At 41.4% G+C, this 15,045-nt stretch overlaps 1 protein-coding gene across 2 annotated transcripts in view; it reads left to right on the forward strand.

Moving 5' to 3' along the window:
• The window catches only part of LOC124595719 (phenylalanine--tRNA ligase alpha subunit), a 135,470-nt gene that overhangs the window by 61,985 nt on the left and 58,440 nt on the right, over positions 1 to 15,045 (forward strand). For both annotated transcript variants that reach the window (XM_047134589.1, XM_047134597.1), the window contains exon 4: positions 10,929 to 11,150. In XM_047134589.1, coding sequence (XP_046990545.1) covers positions 10,929 to 11,150 — 222 coding nt within the window. The remainder of the gene's footprint in view (positions 1 to 10,928; positions 11,151 to 15,045) is intronic.

The following is a 15,045-nucleotide window of genomic DNA, read 5'->3' on the forward strand; positions in this document are numbered from 1 at the left end:
ATGCCCGGCTTACATGGCTTCCACATATTCGTCAGCTCAAGCGTCAGTGCTGGCAGCATCTGAATGCCCTCTGCTGCCTCAGCAACACAACTTGGGGTGCAGATCGTAATACGCTGCTGCGGCTCTACAAAGCCCTCATGCTATCCCGACTTCATTATGGGAGTGTGGAGCATGGCTCAGGATCACCCTCAGCGTTGCAACTGCTGGACCCCGTTCACCACTGTGGGGTTTGCCAGGTGACAGGAGCATTCCGCACGAGCCCTGTTAATAGCCTACTTGCTGAGGCTGGGGTTCCTCCATTTCGCGTCCGGCGTCAACAACTCTTAGCTAACTATGCTGCACATGTCCGTTGTTCGCCCCATCACCCTAACTACCATCTCCTTTTCGCTAATGTGGCAGTCCATATCCCACACCGGCGGCCGAGGTCAGGACATACAATTGGGATCCGTGTTTGGTCACTCCTTAGTGACCTCGAATCTTTGCGTCTTCCATCTGCTTTCCAGGTCCACCCACATACACCACCTTGGTGTATTCATCGGCTGCAGCTTCGACTGGACATCTCACGATGGAAACAAAATTCGGTTCCTCCTGCAGTCTTGCGCTGCCAGTTTCTTGCTCTCCTAGACGCATCCCCTGACTCGGAGATTATTTATACCGATGGCTCAATGGTTGTTGGCCGTGTGGGGTACGCTTATGCGCATGCGGACTATGTAGACCAGTGCTCCTTGCCGGAAGGCTGCAGTGTTTACACCACAGAGCTAACAGCCATTTTTCGTGCCCTTGAGCGTATTCGTACCAGTACTGGAGAGTCCTTTGTCATTTGCAGTGACCCTCTCAGTAGTCTGCAGGCTCTTGACCAGTGCTACCCACGCCATCCCATTGTTGTTGCCATCCAGGAGTCTGTTCACGCTCTTGAATAGCGTGGACGTTCGGTGGTGTTCATATGGATCCCGGGGCTCTTTGGGATAGCGGGAAACAAACTCGCCGACAAGTTAGCCAAAGAGGCTACTTGCAAACTGACGCTGGAGATTGGCCTACCGGCAACTGATCTCCGATCGGTGTTGCGCCGTCAGGTCTTTGGGATGTGGGGAGACGAATAGCGCACTCTGTCTGCACCCAACAACCTGCGGCGAGTAAAGGAGACCACGACTGTGTGGGGGTCCTCCATGTGGGCCTCTCACAGGGATTCTGTTGTTCTCTGTAGGCTCCGGTCTGCCCCCGGTAGCTGAGTGGTCTGCGCGACAGACTGTCAATCCAAAGGGCCCGGGTTCGATTCCCGGCTGGGTCGGAGATTTTCTCCGCTCAGGGACTGGGTGTTGTGTTGTCCTAATCATCATAATTTCATCCCCATCGACGCGCAAGTCGCCGGAGTGGCGTCAAATCAAAAGACTTGCACCAGGCGAACGGTCTACCCGACGGGAGGCCCTCGTCACACGATGTTTCATTTCATTTTTTCATTTGTAGGCTCCGCATTTGGTCACTCTTGGCTGACGCACGGTCATCTGCTGCTTCGAGAGGAACCCCCCCCCCCCCAAATTGTCACTGTGGTGCAAACAAGACAGTGGCCCATATGTTGTTGGAATGTCCTCTTTTAACCGTCCTCAGGCGAACTTTTAATCTCCTAGGTGATTTATCATCTCTTTTAGGTGACAATGTCTCTATGGCAGACCGGGTTTTAAGTTTTATTCGCGCAAGTGGCTTTTATAGGTCCATCTAATTTTATTGTGTCACTTTCTTTTGTGCTGTTTATTTTACTTAATTTTGTGTTGTAATTAGACTCCACCCTCATCTTTAGGCTGGAGGTTTTAACGTGTTGCAGAGTGGCTGTCTCTTCCTTTTATTTTCGTGATCAACCAGCCACAGTTCTCTGCTGCACAGTTTTAATTCTTTCTGCCTTTCTTCTATATGTTGTGTTTGTCACTGTGCTCAATTTTCCATGTTGCCTTACCGTTGACCTTGGGGCTTTTCTTCCCCTGACATTTTTATTTATTTATTTATTTATTTATTTATTTATTTATTTATTTATTTTTTGCTCAGCCTGACTGGTGGATGGTTTAAATCTGCTCTGTGTGTTTATGTAACAAGGGACTGATGACCTTTGTAGTTTGGTCCCTTTAATCTTTAAACCAACCAACCAATTAAATACAGCATTTTTCCCGTCCCACACTCTTGAGATGTGCTAATAGTTATGATGCTTAAGTACCACAAAAACTGCATAATTTGTGTGTGTGTGTGTGTGTGTGTGTGTGTGTGTGTGTGTGTGTCAGAATGGTGTGTGGCTGTTAAATCATCAGTGTATGTCATAAAGTCACAGCAGGTGGTGCATAGAGTTACCAACACCACATGGACTTCCTAGGAGGACTTCAGAATATTTAATTGCAAGAGCCACCAATGAACACTCAAGATGATGATGAATTATGTTGACATTGAAAGTCTTGTACTTGATGGAATTTGCTGTGAAATTAATATCACCTGAAACAGGTCTCCATAACTGAATCTGTAGTAAGTGATCAGCATCTATAACAGTCAAAACTCATTGTAAAAAATTAGAGATAAAAGAATAATTACTGATCAGTATTTTAAGAAGAAACCCATGCAAAGAATTTTTATGGTTTTACCACTCCAGAACCCTCCATGCGGCAACTGCATGTGAAAAGTGAATCTGCAGTGAAGTAGATTGAACTGGAAATTAAAATAGAAGAGGAGGTAGTCATTAAAAAATGGAAACTCCAAGCAGGAATATCAACAGTGTAGGAAAAGATAAATTGATACTTACCATAAAGATAATACACTAAGTTGCAGACAGGCAGTCTAGCCTGAGCTGCTGGAATTGGCAGTCATGTGTGCATGAGGTGTGCTTGCTTGTGTGAATGAATGGTGTGGGTTTCTCTTTTTCCGATGAAGGTTGTGGCCAGAAACTTATGTGAAAGTGTCTTTTACTTGTGCTTCTTTGCAATGTAGCATGTTATCTTCACAATAAGTAGCAATCTGTCTTTTCCTACATTGTTGATACTTCAGTCATTAGTCTGACTTGATAGTAACAACCTGTTTTATTGATGGTTTTAGGTACAACAGACTTCTTCCATGTAAAGGATCTCAAACGATTGAATCTACATAATATCCAATTTACATTATTCTTGAGATATCATTGATAATCTTTTTGCACATAAGGCTCTGCCCAAAGTATTCCTTGGTGTGATGTGTGGCATTGCTACAGCTGTGCTGATGTCAGTGCGTCTGTCACTGCATCAACACCACCACACGCAGCTGAATAAGTGCCCCCAACAAAAATTACAAAATACAACCAGAAATTTAATTCCTGTACATGTTGCATAAATAAATCATTACAAAATAGAATATTTATTTAACAGCAATGCTTGGTAACTCAGTACAACCATACAGTATGTTTGCTCACTCATAATCAATACTGAGAGTACAGGAATTTTAAATAAAAACAATATTCATGAGAGGATCTCTCAAACTAAAACCTCAAATTTACTGTACTCTCTCAAAACACTTTACTGAAGAATATTTTAATTATGACTTGTTTCCTCAAGATTGAAACACACTTTGCTACTTCCATGTAACCAGTGTGGACAAAAATTAATGAATGCAGATAACACTCTTACCTATATGGGCACTGCAGTACAGTGCGCTAGGGTGGCCAACTGTACAACAGAAAAGGAGCTATAAGCTTTGTCATTACTTAAAGTGAAGAAAAACTGAAGATTGGACTTAAAGTGAACTAACAGATTATTTTAAAATAACACTAAAGAATAACACAGGGCAACGAAAACTCTTTTTTGAAATACTTTTTTTAATTTGATAACTGATCTTTATAGATTTTTATGAGCTGAATCCAAATCTGGCCTTAATTTTTTTGCATCACCCATAGTTTTGGAGCAATATGCTTTTTATTATAAAGTATAAAAATCTTGTACTATACAGTAAATGGGGAAATTAAAGAAATCCTTTGTTACAACATAAGCATGGTTTGTATTTACAGTAAGCTGCCTAAAACAATGATGTGTGTTAATAGAGGTTTCACTTGTCAGTAGCAATTAGTTTGTATTTTCTTTCTCTTTTTTCTTTGAAGCTTCTTGTGTAGCTTTTTCTACGATGAGTCGCTTGCTGAACTTCTCGATGAAGTGATCAGCAGTAGTCCCCTGTCATGTTGGTGCTCCAGCGGCCTTGGTAGCGTTTTTCTGTCACTTTAATGTCCTGGTGAAAATGATGTCCTTGCTCCTTACTAACATCTCCCATATTGTCTGGGAAGTGATCAAGGTGACTGTTCAAAAAGTGAACTTTCAGGTTCATTAAATGTCCTAAAGTTTTAAACTTCCTTAACCTTGTAGCTGTAATAGAAACATATTCTGGCTCTTTTTCATACCCTAAGAACTTTGTAACAACTTACTTGAATGATACCCATGCTTCTTTCTCATTTAAGGTCATTGTGGATTCAAAGTTAACATCAAACATCAATTTTCTAATGTCAGATCTGACAAAGATGCCTTCTTTTACTTTAGCTTCTGAAATGTGCGGAATCTTGTGGCAGAGATACTTAAAACATTGTCCATCTTTAGGCAAAGCCTTTACAAACTGTTTCATTAGGCCTAACTTTATATGTAGAGGTGGTAGGGGTACGTTTTTTTGGATCTACAAGGTTTTTGCATAGAATGTTCTTCTCACCAGGTTTTAAAGACTCCCTTACAGGCCAGTTCTTCCTGCACCTGTGTTGATCCCTAGCCCTATTGTCCCATTCACATAACAAACATGGAAATTTGGTGAAGCCACCTTGCTGATCAAGGACCATGCATGTTACTTTTAGATCACGACATATCATCCAACCATGAGTAGAATAGACTATTTTATTTAGCACTATTTCTAGGTTTTCATAGCTTTCTTTCATATGTACAGAATGTCCAACAGGTATAGATGCATACATGTTACCATTGTGTGATAAAACAGCCTTTAAACTAGTTTTGGATGAATCATTAAACAGTCTCCAGTCTTCCTTTTTGTATTCAATACCAAACTCATTCATCAGACCAGGAATGTCTGAGCAGTACACTAAAACACCTTCTTGTTGTAAAAACTGGGAAAATTGCTTTTCTCTCTTTATATTCTTGTATATGCAGGTTCCAACTGACAAATTCTTTTCTTTTAATCTAGAGCCAAGCAATTCAGCTTTTTCTTTCGTTAACCCCAGATGCCTAACCAAATTGTGAAGCTCGGTTTGAGTAAACAATTTGGGCTCCAGACTTTCTGTATTACAATGGAATTCATCATCATCTGGTTCATCTAAATCACATTGTACATCAGAATATACTTTTGTTGTAGTATAATTTAAATCATCTGGTGTTTCAGGAACTGTCAAATCTACATCATGCCCGATTGGTTGGATGGCAGATGGAAGATTAGGGTAGCTTATTACCTTCTTGTTTTTGGAATTATGACCAGTAATATCAACACTGCAAAAGTAGCAATCATCGGAATGATTTCTTGGCTCCCTCCATATCATAGGAACAGCAAATCTAAAGGCTTTTTCCTCCTTTTTGGACCATTTTCTAAAATCTTCAACACACACAATTCATACCTTATGTGGCACCCAAGATTTATCGTGATCACCAAGTTCAGATCCAAAGTTTGATAGGTAAACCTTTTTCACAAAGCCTGTAATGTTTCTTTGATTTTTTAAAAAATCACAAATTCACCACAATTATAACAAAAACCATCAGCAGAGTTTTTACAACCACAATTAGACATTGTACTGAGCACCTGTACAGAAAATGGGAAAGTGAGTTTAGGTTGACAGTAAACAAAACATCATCCCTTAACACAAAAATAGAATTGACCTTTTTTTGCCAGCAAATGTTTTTCAGCAGTGCTACCAACGTCATCTACATTCATTAACCTCCTTTTAAAATTATTTTAACTCTATAAAAGCTGTTAAATTCTTTAAAACGTCACTTAATTTAATAAATGTACCTGTAAAGTTTGAAGAAATGGTGGGTGATATAGTTTTTTAAATGTCATGTTTGGATTCCCATCCTAAAAAACATAAAAATAAGGTATTTTCAACAAAAAACTTTTTCTGTCGTAGGCTTGTCTAATTAAAGAGGATGATGATGAGAGGGAGCACTTTGGGCATACTCATCACTTAAACGGCAGTTTTCAATGTGGAGCTCTCAGTTAAGTGTTTCACACAATGCAGCCAGGTGGCGTAGTTGGCATCCTTGTAGTGGTAGCTACAGACTATAAGTGGGTGCAACACTCAGCAGGTGTGATGTATATGAACTCTCAGTGGGTTCACTCTGTAAAAACAGTAGGTTCTGCTTGTTCAAGATGCAGTTTAAAGTGCAGTAAATTCTTAATTGCAGTTAATACAAACATTCACATTTTTCAGTCAGTAGAGTATACTTGTTACATGAATACCAGTATATTCAATTTGGAACACTGACCATTATGAAAGCTTAGATCACTACTCTCCCTAAAGATGACATGTTTAGCTGCAGACAGGCACAATGAAAAGACTGTTATACACTAAGTTTTCAGCTGAAGGCTTCTTCAGAAAACACACACACACACACACACACACACACACACACACAAGCATGATTGCAGGCAGTTATACCTCATGCATACATAACCGCTAGCTTTGGCCACTGTGGCCAGTTTACTTGTCAGATGATCTGAAAATTTAAATGAAAATGTTGTCAGAGAATTTCACTGAGTAGTGAACATTACGGACAAGGGAATTATGTATCATTTACTATTAACATCCTCTTAATTAATTTTAGTACCAATTCTTTGACTTTTTAGGTTAAAATTGTAGGAGAATGATGAATGTGCCTCTCAGAGGGTGGAAATGTGCCTTTAGAAACAATTATGCAAGCGATTTTGAAATCAGTCAATAGAAATGAATGAAAGACTGTCTCAAATACGTAAGATTTTCACAAATGGAGATTTTTTAATGCAAATAGATAATAAACTGCACAGTTTGGTTCTCAATTGATTGAAAAGGTGGAGAAGCTAGAAAGGAAAATGAGATTAGGGTTTATACAGGTACACAATTTAGATAATCATTTAGTCTTTAATTTAAAAAAAAAAATGGATAGTAATGTTGAACATGTATGTATTATTACTCCTGTAGAGGCTGTTCCAGTAAACCAATAACAAATAATAGGTATAGAATTAATAGAAATAGAAGTTAATTTAGAACAAGTTACGGTTAGGAATGTAGAAATCGAACAACAATTGGAGATTCTAGAAGATACTGTGGCTCAAACTGATGATGAAGGAACTGGTCACAGCAGAGATTTAATACAGGACAAATTGCTGTCTGAGGATTTGCTATGTTCTGTCACTACTTTCGAGCTACTTTGTTCTGTTACTGATAAGTTACTTCCTGCTATCATTAACTATGAGTTAATGTATTAAGAGTTCTTTTACACAATATTCAAATGTGAGAAGTAGTCACAACCAAGCTACAGTAGCCCATTACAAACAGTATTGTAAGGGCTTAAAATATTATTAGGGAGGTAAAGAGTATGTGGTATGCAAATACAGGGTGAAAAGTATTTAAACTAACAAACTCTGGGAGGTTGTAGGGGACATCAAAACAAATATTTTTCCCTAATGTCATTTTTTCCTATGAGGATTATTTAAACCTGTGGAGGCCGTATTACTCTCTTCAGTTGTCAGAGGGCCTTATTACGCTCTTCATTTGTAGGCAACTGCTGTCCACCAGCGTAGTAGTGCATTGTCTCTGTTTACTAATGGAGTAATACACCTGTAGTGAGTACACTGATATGGTTGGTATGTACTACGTAGCTCACCACAACGGACAAACTGCACAGCAGGTTTATAAACAACAATATCCTAATCGCCATATCCCGCATCATAAGACCTTTGTTGCTGTATACCAATGTCTGCGTGGGACCGGGTCATTTAGCAGATTACCTGGACAGGGACGTCGTCGCACGATAAGAACACTGCAATTTGAGGAAGCTGTCTTGCAGAATGTGGAGCGGGATCCTTCAATCAGCACTTGTGCAATTGCACATAACATGGTGACGAATCAGATGAATGTAAGAACAGTCCTTTGAGAGCAATTGTTACGTCCATTTCACTTACAGCGTGTCCACAACCTGGAACCAGTTGATTATCCACCCAGAGCATAGTTTTCGCAGTGGTACCTGGAACATTGTGAAATGCATCCTACATTTCCAACCTCTGTGTTGTTTACCGATGAAGCAACGTTCGGGCGCGATGGAGTGTTCAACATGCACAATTGGCATGCGTGGAGTGAGGATAACCCACAAGCCACACTTAGTAGCGCTCATCAAGTGCGGTTCTTCGTTAATGTGTGGGTTGGTGTTGTCGGGGACTGTTTAATTGGGCCGTATCTGCTACCTAGGCGATTAAATGGCAGGCACTATTACAATTTTCTCGCCAGAATTGCTGGAAGACATCCAGCTCTCTACAATACAATGCATGTGGTTCCAACATGAAGGGGCGTCGGCACCTTTCAGCCATCGTGTGTGTCGATTCCTGGACCGACGGTTCCCAGAAATGAAGATTGGCAGAGGTGGTCCTGTTCCATGGCCTGCTCGATCCCCAGGTATGTCACTTCTGGACTTTTTTGTGTGGGGAGAGATGCGCAACCTTGTTTACGCAACTCCTGTTGCATCAGAAGAGGATCTGGTTGCCTGGATAGTAGCAGCAGCAGGAACAATTCAGGATACTCTTGGAGTTTTTGCATGTGTCAGACAGAACATGATCAGACGGTGTAACCTTTATTTACGTGTCAATGGAGGCATTTTTAAAAATCTACTGTGATTAAAATTGGGTTGTGTTAATGTGTTGTCTCTTGATCATCAAAAAAATGGAAAAATGTTGTTGGTTTAATTAATTTGCTGCCAGAGGAATCTCCCTCTACCGGTTTAAATACTCCTCGTAGGAAAAAATTACATTAGGGAAAATATTTGTTTTGATGTCCCCTACAACCTCCCAGAGTTTGTCGGTTTAAATACTTCTCACCCTGTAGAATAGCTAATTCACAGGATAAAATTAAAACCATATGGTCAGTTGTGAAGGAAGTGCCTGGTCAGCAGCACAAGGTTGATGATATAAAGTCAGTTCATAGTAGACATATTTCTGTTACTGATAAATCAGATATATGTACAGTATTAAACAATTATTTTCTGAGCATTGCTGGTGAATTAAATAAAAATTTAGTTTCTACAGCGACTCGTATAACTTTCTTGGCAAATGCACTTCCGAGATTGATGTCTGAAATACTGCTCAGTGATGCAGACAAGGGTGAGATTGAGTCAATAATTAAATCACTGTAGACTAAGGACTCTCATGGATATGATGTAGTGCCTGGCGGAATATTAAAGTACTGTGCTGCACATGCTAGCCATGTATTTGACCATATTTGTAATTTTTCCTTTAGGAATGGTCAGTTTGCTGAATGATTAAAGTACTCAGTAGTAAAGCCACTTTATAAAAATGGAGAAAGGGATAATATAGACAATTTCAGACTTAGTTCTATGCCACGAGTGTTTGCTAAAATTATTGAAAAGGCTGTGTATGTGAGGATAATTGATCATTGTGTATAACAAGATTTACTATCAAATGTACAGTTCGGCTTTATAAGTAATTTAACAACTGAAAATGCTTTATTCTCCTTTCTGTGTGAGGTACTGGATGGGTTAAACAAAAGGTTTTGAATGGTAGGCATGTTTTTTGATTTAACTAAGATGTTTGATTGTGTTGATCACAAAGTATTCCTCCAGAAGTTGGACCATTATGGAATAAGGGGAGTAGCTCACAATTGTTCACCTCTTACTTTAACAACAGACAGTAAAAGGTAATTATTCACGATGTTGAGAGTGGCTGTGATGTGGGGTGTGAGTGGGGTATGGTCAAGTGGGCCGGGGGTGGAGGGGTGCATTTCTGTTTGCTAATGGTACTAGCTTGGTAGTAAAGGATGTTGTGTGCAACAGTGGCTCGATTTCAAATAGTGCAGTTCATGACCTAAGTTCATGGCTTGTAGAAAATAAACCAACACTGAATTACATTAAGGTTCAGTTTTTACAGTTTGTAACAGACAATTCAACAAAACCTGACATTTTAATTTCACAGAATGGGCAAATGATAACTGAAACTGAACAGCTCAAATTTCTAGGTGTTCAGATTGATAGTAAACTGTCAAGGAAAGCCCATGTTCAGGATCTTGTTCAAAGACTTACTGCTGCCATTTTTGCTATTCGAACAGTATCTGAAGTGAATGATTGTTCAGCACGAACATTAGTCTACTTTGCTTATTTTCATTCACTTATATAATATGGTATTATATTTTGGGGTAAATCTTCCCATTCTAGAAGGATAATTTTGGCTTGGAAATAGGCATTCGAGCAATAAGTGGTGTAAGTTCACGAACCTCTTCTCGACCCCTGTTCACGAGTCTGGGTATTTTTACATTGGCCGCTCAATATATATATATTCCTTGCAGTCATTTTTTGTTAACAATATTAGCTTATTCCCAAGAATAAGCAGCTTTCACTCAGTTAATACTCAGCAGAAATCAAACCTGCATTTGGATCAGACTGCCTTAACTCTCGTGTTGAGAGGGGTGTAGTATACTGCTGCATCCATTTTCAATAAGCTACCAATCGAATTCAGATGTTTCCTGCTTCTTATTGTTCTTTCATAGCTGAGAGTATTGCAAACTTGTCTTGCATATGATCTAAGGGTATCATGTCCATTAGAAAAGTACTTATCGGTACATACTGTTGTTTGTTTTAAAAGAATTATATGCTGTATATGTGTATAGAGAAATTACTATAGAATGTTAGCAACTACACATATATGATTGCAGACAATAAAGTACAGGAATCATTTCTTTGTGTATCTTTCAGGATATTAAAAAGCTATATTCTCAGGAAAGGAAATGAATTCCGGACATCTGTGAGTAAGCCAGAAACTGATTTAACATCAGAAATGATATCAAATGGTTCATGGAAGGAAAAATCTTTTAAGTCATACAATTTTGATGCTCTGGGTACGCCTCTTGACTGTGGTCATCTTCATCCTTTGTTAAAAGTACGAGCTGAATTCAGGCGCATTTTCCTGGAAATGGGGTAAGTTTATTTCACACTTATTCTGCTTGTTTGTGTTAATTGTATGTGTTGTATTCGCGTGCGAGCACGTGCACACACACACACACACACACACACACACACACACACACACACACACACAGAGAGAGAGAGAGAGAGAGAGAGAGAGAGAGAGAGAGAGAGAGAGAGAGAGAGAGGGGGGGGGGGGGTCCTGCTATATTTGCCATTTTGCTCTAGTTTCATAATAGGGGAAGAAAACAAATGTCACACGGAGCAAGATACAGTCTTTACTGAGAGTATAACACAATTTGTTGTTTGGGTGAAATATGGAGTATCAGAGTTGACTTGATTAGAGATACAATGCAGCATGTGAAGTGTAGAGCATTAGGGTTAAAAATGTTTATTTACAACCAGGGTGTTCATGTCTGTGTAGTAGGGTGGGTCAATTAACATTTGTCTCAAGTTTAGGAAAATGGGGGAAACAGGTTCCTAGTTCATGAAAAGTTTCAGGTCAGTTGAAGAAGCTAGTACTTTCTCCTCTCTGTTTGTTGCTGCTTGTGAACTAAATGATTACTAGGCTGTGTTCTGTGATGAGAAATATTTGAAAAGTTCTACTGGTTGTGTTCGGTAATTTCTCCTGCAGGCGTGTTAATATTGATGTTGTTAACTGAGTTGAATTGTGTTCTGAATTCTAAGTGTGTGTGTGTGTGTGTGTGTGTGTGTGTGTGTGTGTGTGTGTGTGTGTCCATCCATGAATTGTTTGAACTACCCTTAAAATGTGAAAATGTGGTTGATTACGGGAGAATGTTTTCACTATAGACCTTCGAAACATTGTGTAGAGCTACAGTGACCAATTTCTGTAGACGTAAGCAGGATTTCAAAGCTGCATATTGCCCATTGTTGAACTGGCTCCACAGTTGCGTATCTAATTATTTACCCATTGCATGTTGTGTTGGATCTGTTGTTCTGCAGTGTGACCAATATTTTTGCAAGAAATGCCACATCACCAATTCTTGTAATTAAAATTGTTGCACCGCTATCTGTTAGTTGCACAAGAGAAAATAGTAAATTATTTTCACATTTCTTCTGTTGTTACTTGTACAATAACTACAGTTGCATAAATATTATTCACTTCCACCTGGTCGTTTCAAATAGACAATACTTTTCTCCCTTGATCAGTAAACCATTGTTTTTTTAACTGGTGGTGGTGGTGGCAACATAAAACATAAACTGTATATGACTTCTACGTCTGTCTCTTTCGTCCAGAAAAGTGTACAGCAGAGGGCATACATATTTAGCATGCATCCCCCAAGATTGAAGGCAACACTTTATTTTTTGTAGAATTACCTGATACCCTTTTAACTTCATGTATTGTTACCATTACTTATGAAAGTGAGTGGAATTTATAAATATTCCTTTTGTAATGAAAGCTCAGTTGTTTACTAGTCTGGACATCTTAGTTCAGGACTATCCACAGTTTTTCCACGTTGTTTCTAGCAAACAGTAACAAGGCTTTCATTTACATCTTATTAGTAAACTGAAATACACCTGGACACACAGAAATTGCAATAATAATAATAATAATCCTTACTGCTGTGAAAAAGCAATTTTGTTTTCTCTCTGCTATGTTCTGACAGTTTGTGAACCTTCATCAGAAACCATAATGTATCCAGGCAAACTTGCTGCTATGTCACGAAGAGAGGGTTTCAGTATGATATGTGAAGTATTGCGTGAGCACGTCAATGAGTGGCTGGTTGTAGCATTGCATTGGTTTCAATGGTATAACTAATATTGATGAAGATTGATTATTTTGTGTTCTTAATAATTGATGTGCATCATACCCTAATGTTCCTGTTATAACCTTTAATCACCAATAATTGCGTGGATATTCAAACACACTCACTTATGAACAATAGCTGGTTACATGATAACAACTCAGTATCTCACATTCGACTGCCCCGTGCCGTGACATGCGGCCGGCGCCGTTCGTAGCTAGGTGGCACTCCCGCGCTCAGCCAAGTTGCGGAGTGCCTCTATCGCCGTTTGCGCGGACTGTCATGGCGGCACTGTTAAATGTCGTGGCACTGTTACAACACTTTTGCCCCCTTGAAAGAAGGGAGGGGGGGGGAGGAACACTCACTTCCTTGGAGACATGGACAGTGCGGAGACATCCATGGCCTCTTGTGAGGCCCCGAGAAGATCCCGCACAGTATGGTCGAAAATGTCCAGGACGGAAGCTCGTGCGTGGAACATGCCTCCTGGACGAGATGATGGGTGAAAACATCCATAGGTGTCGTGGACCTGGGGGTGTGCTCCAGTGAGATGGGTCCCGGAGAAGGTGGCGTCGCGACTGGGGCTGGTTCCGGTGTACTCGGAAGCGGTAGCGATATCGGCTACATCAACGCGTACGGTAGAGTGGTAGCAGCGACAGGACTGGCTTCTCGGGCTGGTGGAGGCGAAGGAAGGGGCGGTGGCACCGGTGTGGCCACCACTCATGTGCGGATCTGGTCGTAATGGTGAACAACCATGCCGTCGTCCGTACGTATTTCACAAAGCCGGCGGCCGCGAAGAGCCTTGACCACCCCTGGAATCCATTTAGGGCGAGATCCATACCCTCGTGCCCACACGTCGGCACCCACAGAGTATTTTCACGCTCTAGGGGACCCAGCACAAGGCCTGACAAAGTGAAGCAGGTGCAGTAGAGTGCGCGGTTGGCGGCCATGCAAGAGTTCAGCAGGGCTGCGATCACCCAGAGGCGTGAAGCGATAAGAACTCAGAAATTGCAGCAGAGAGTCATCTGTGGAAAAATCACTAAGGAATTTTTTTTATCTGGCTTTTGAAAGTGCGGACAAGACGCTCGACCTCCCCATTCGATTGCGGATGGAAGGGCGGTGCTGTAACATGATGAATCCCTTGTCCAGTACAAAAATCACGGAAGGCCTGCGAAGAGAACTGAGGGCCATTATCCGTGACGATCGTGGATGGAAGACCTTCTAGCGCAAAGATTTTGGACAAAGCCAGCGTCGTCGCCACAGTGGTGGGCGACGGACATTGAACAAAAAACGGAAACTTCGAGAAAGCGTCAATCAACAGTAGCCAATAAGTGCCGAGGAAGGGGCCGGCAAAGTCAGCGTGCACCTGTTCCCATGGCTGCGCCGGATCAGGCCACGGAGAGGGCATTGTACGAGGTGCAGCCAGTTGTTGAGCACACTGACCACACACAGCGACCATGTGGGCAATGTCCGAATCAATACCGGGCCAATAAACGTGCCTGCGGGCCAGGGACTTCATGCAACAGTTTGAGAACATCTTTGGAAGAGAGGCTAGCACCACGACCCGTGGAGATGCGCCATCCGTGGCCAGAAGAACAACACCATCACGAACAGGCAGACGAAGGCGCAAGGCATGGTATTTGCAAAGGGGATTCGATGCCCGGCCCTTGGTCCTGTCCGGCCAACCCCGTTGAACAAAACTGATCACCTGGTGCAGGACCGGGTCCCGCGCAGTAGCCAACGCGACCTGCGAACCTGTAAGTGGAAAATCCTCGACCACACGACGTTCTTCCTCATCAATGTGGAAACAGAGTAGTTCATCACGATTGAAAACCGGGTCGGGGCCTGTCGGCAATCGCAACAATGCGTCGGCGTTGGCGTGCTGGGCCGTGGGGCGATTGTGAATCTCATAGTGAAAACGAGACAAGTATAAGGCCCAACGCTGCAGGCGGTGAGCTGCCTTATCCGAAAGCGACGCCGATGGGCTGAACAGAGAGACCAGCGGCTTGTGGTCGGTGATGAGGTGAACCATACAAAAAACGCTGAACTTTTTTAGAGCATAAATGATAGTGAGTGCCTCCTTTTCGATTTGAGAGTAACGCCGTTGCGCATCGTTGAGGGTCTTGGAAGCGTAGGCGATGGGT

Source organism: Schistocerca americana, chromosome 1 (genome assembly GCF_021461395.2).
Source record: "Schistocerca americana isolate TAMUIC-IGC-003095 chromosome 1, iqSchAmer2.1, whole genome shotgun sequence".
NCBI classification, from domain to species: Eukaryota; Metazoa; Arthropoda; class Insecta; order Orthoptera; family Acrididae; genus Schistocerca; species Schistocerca americana.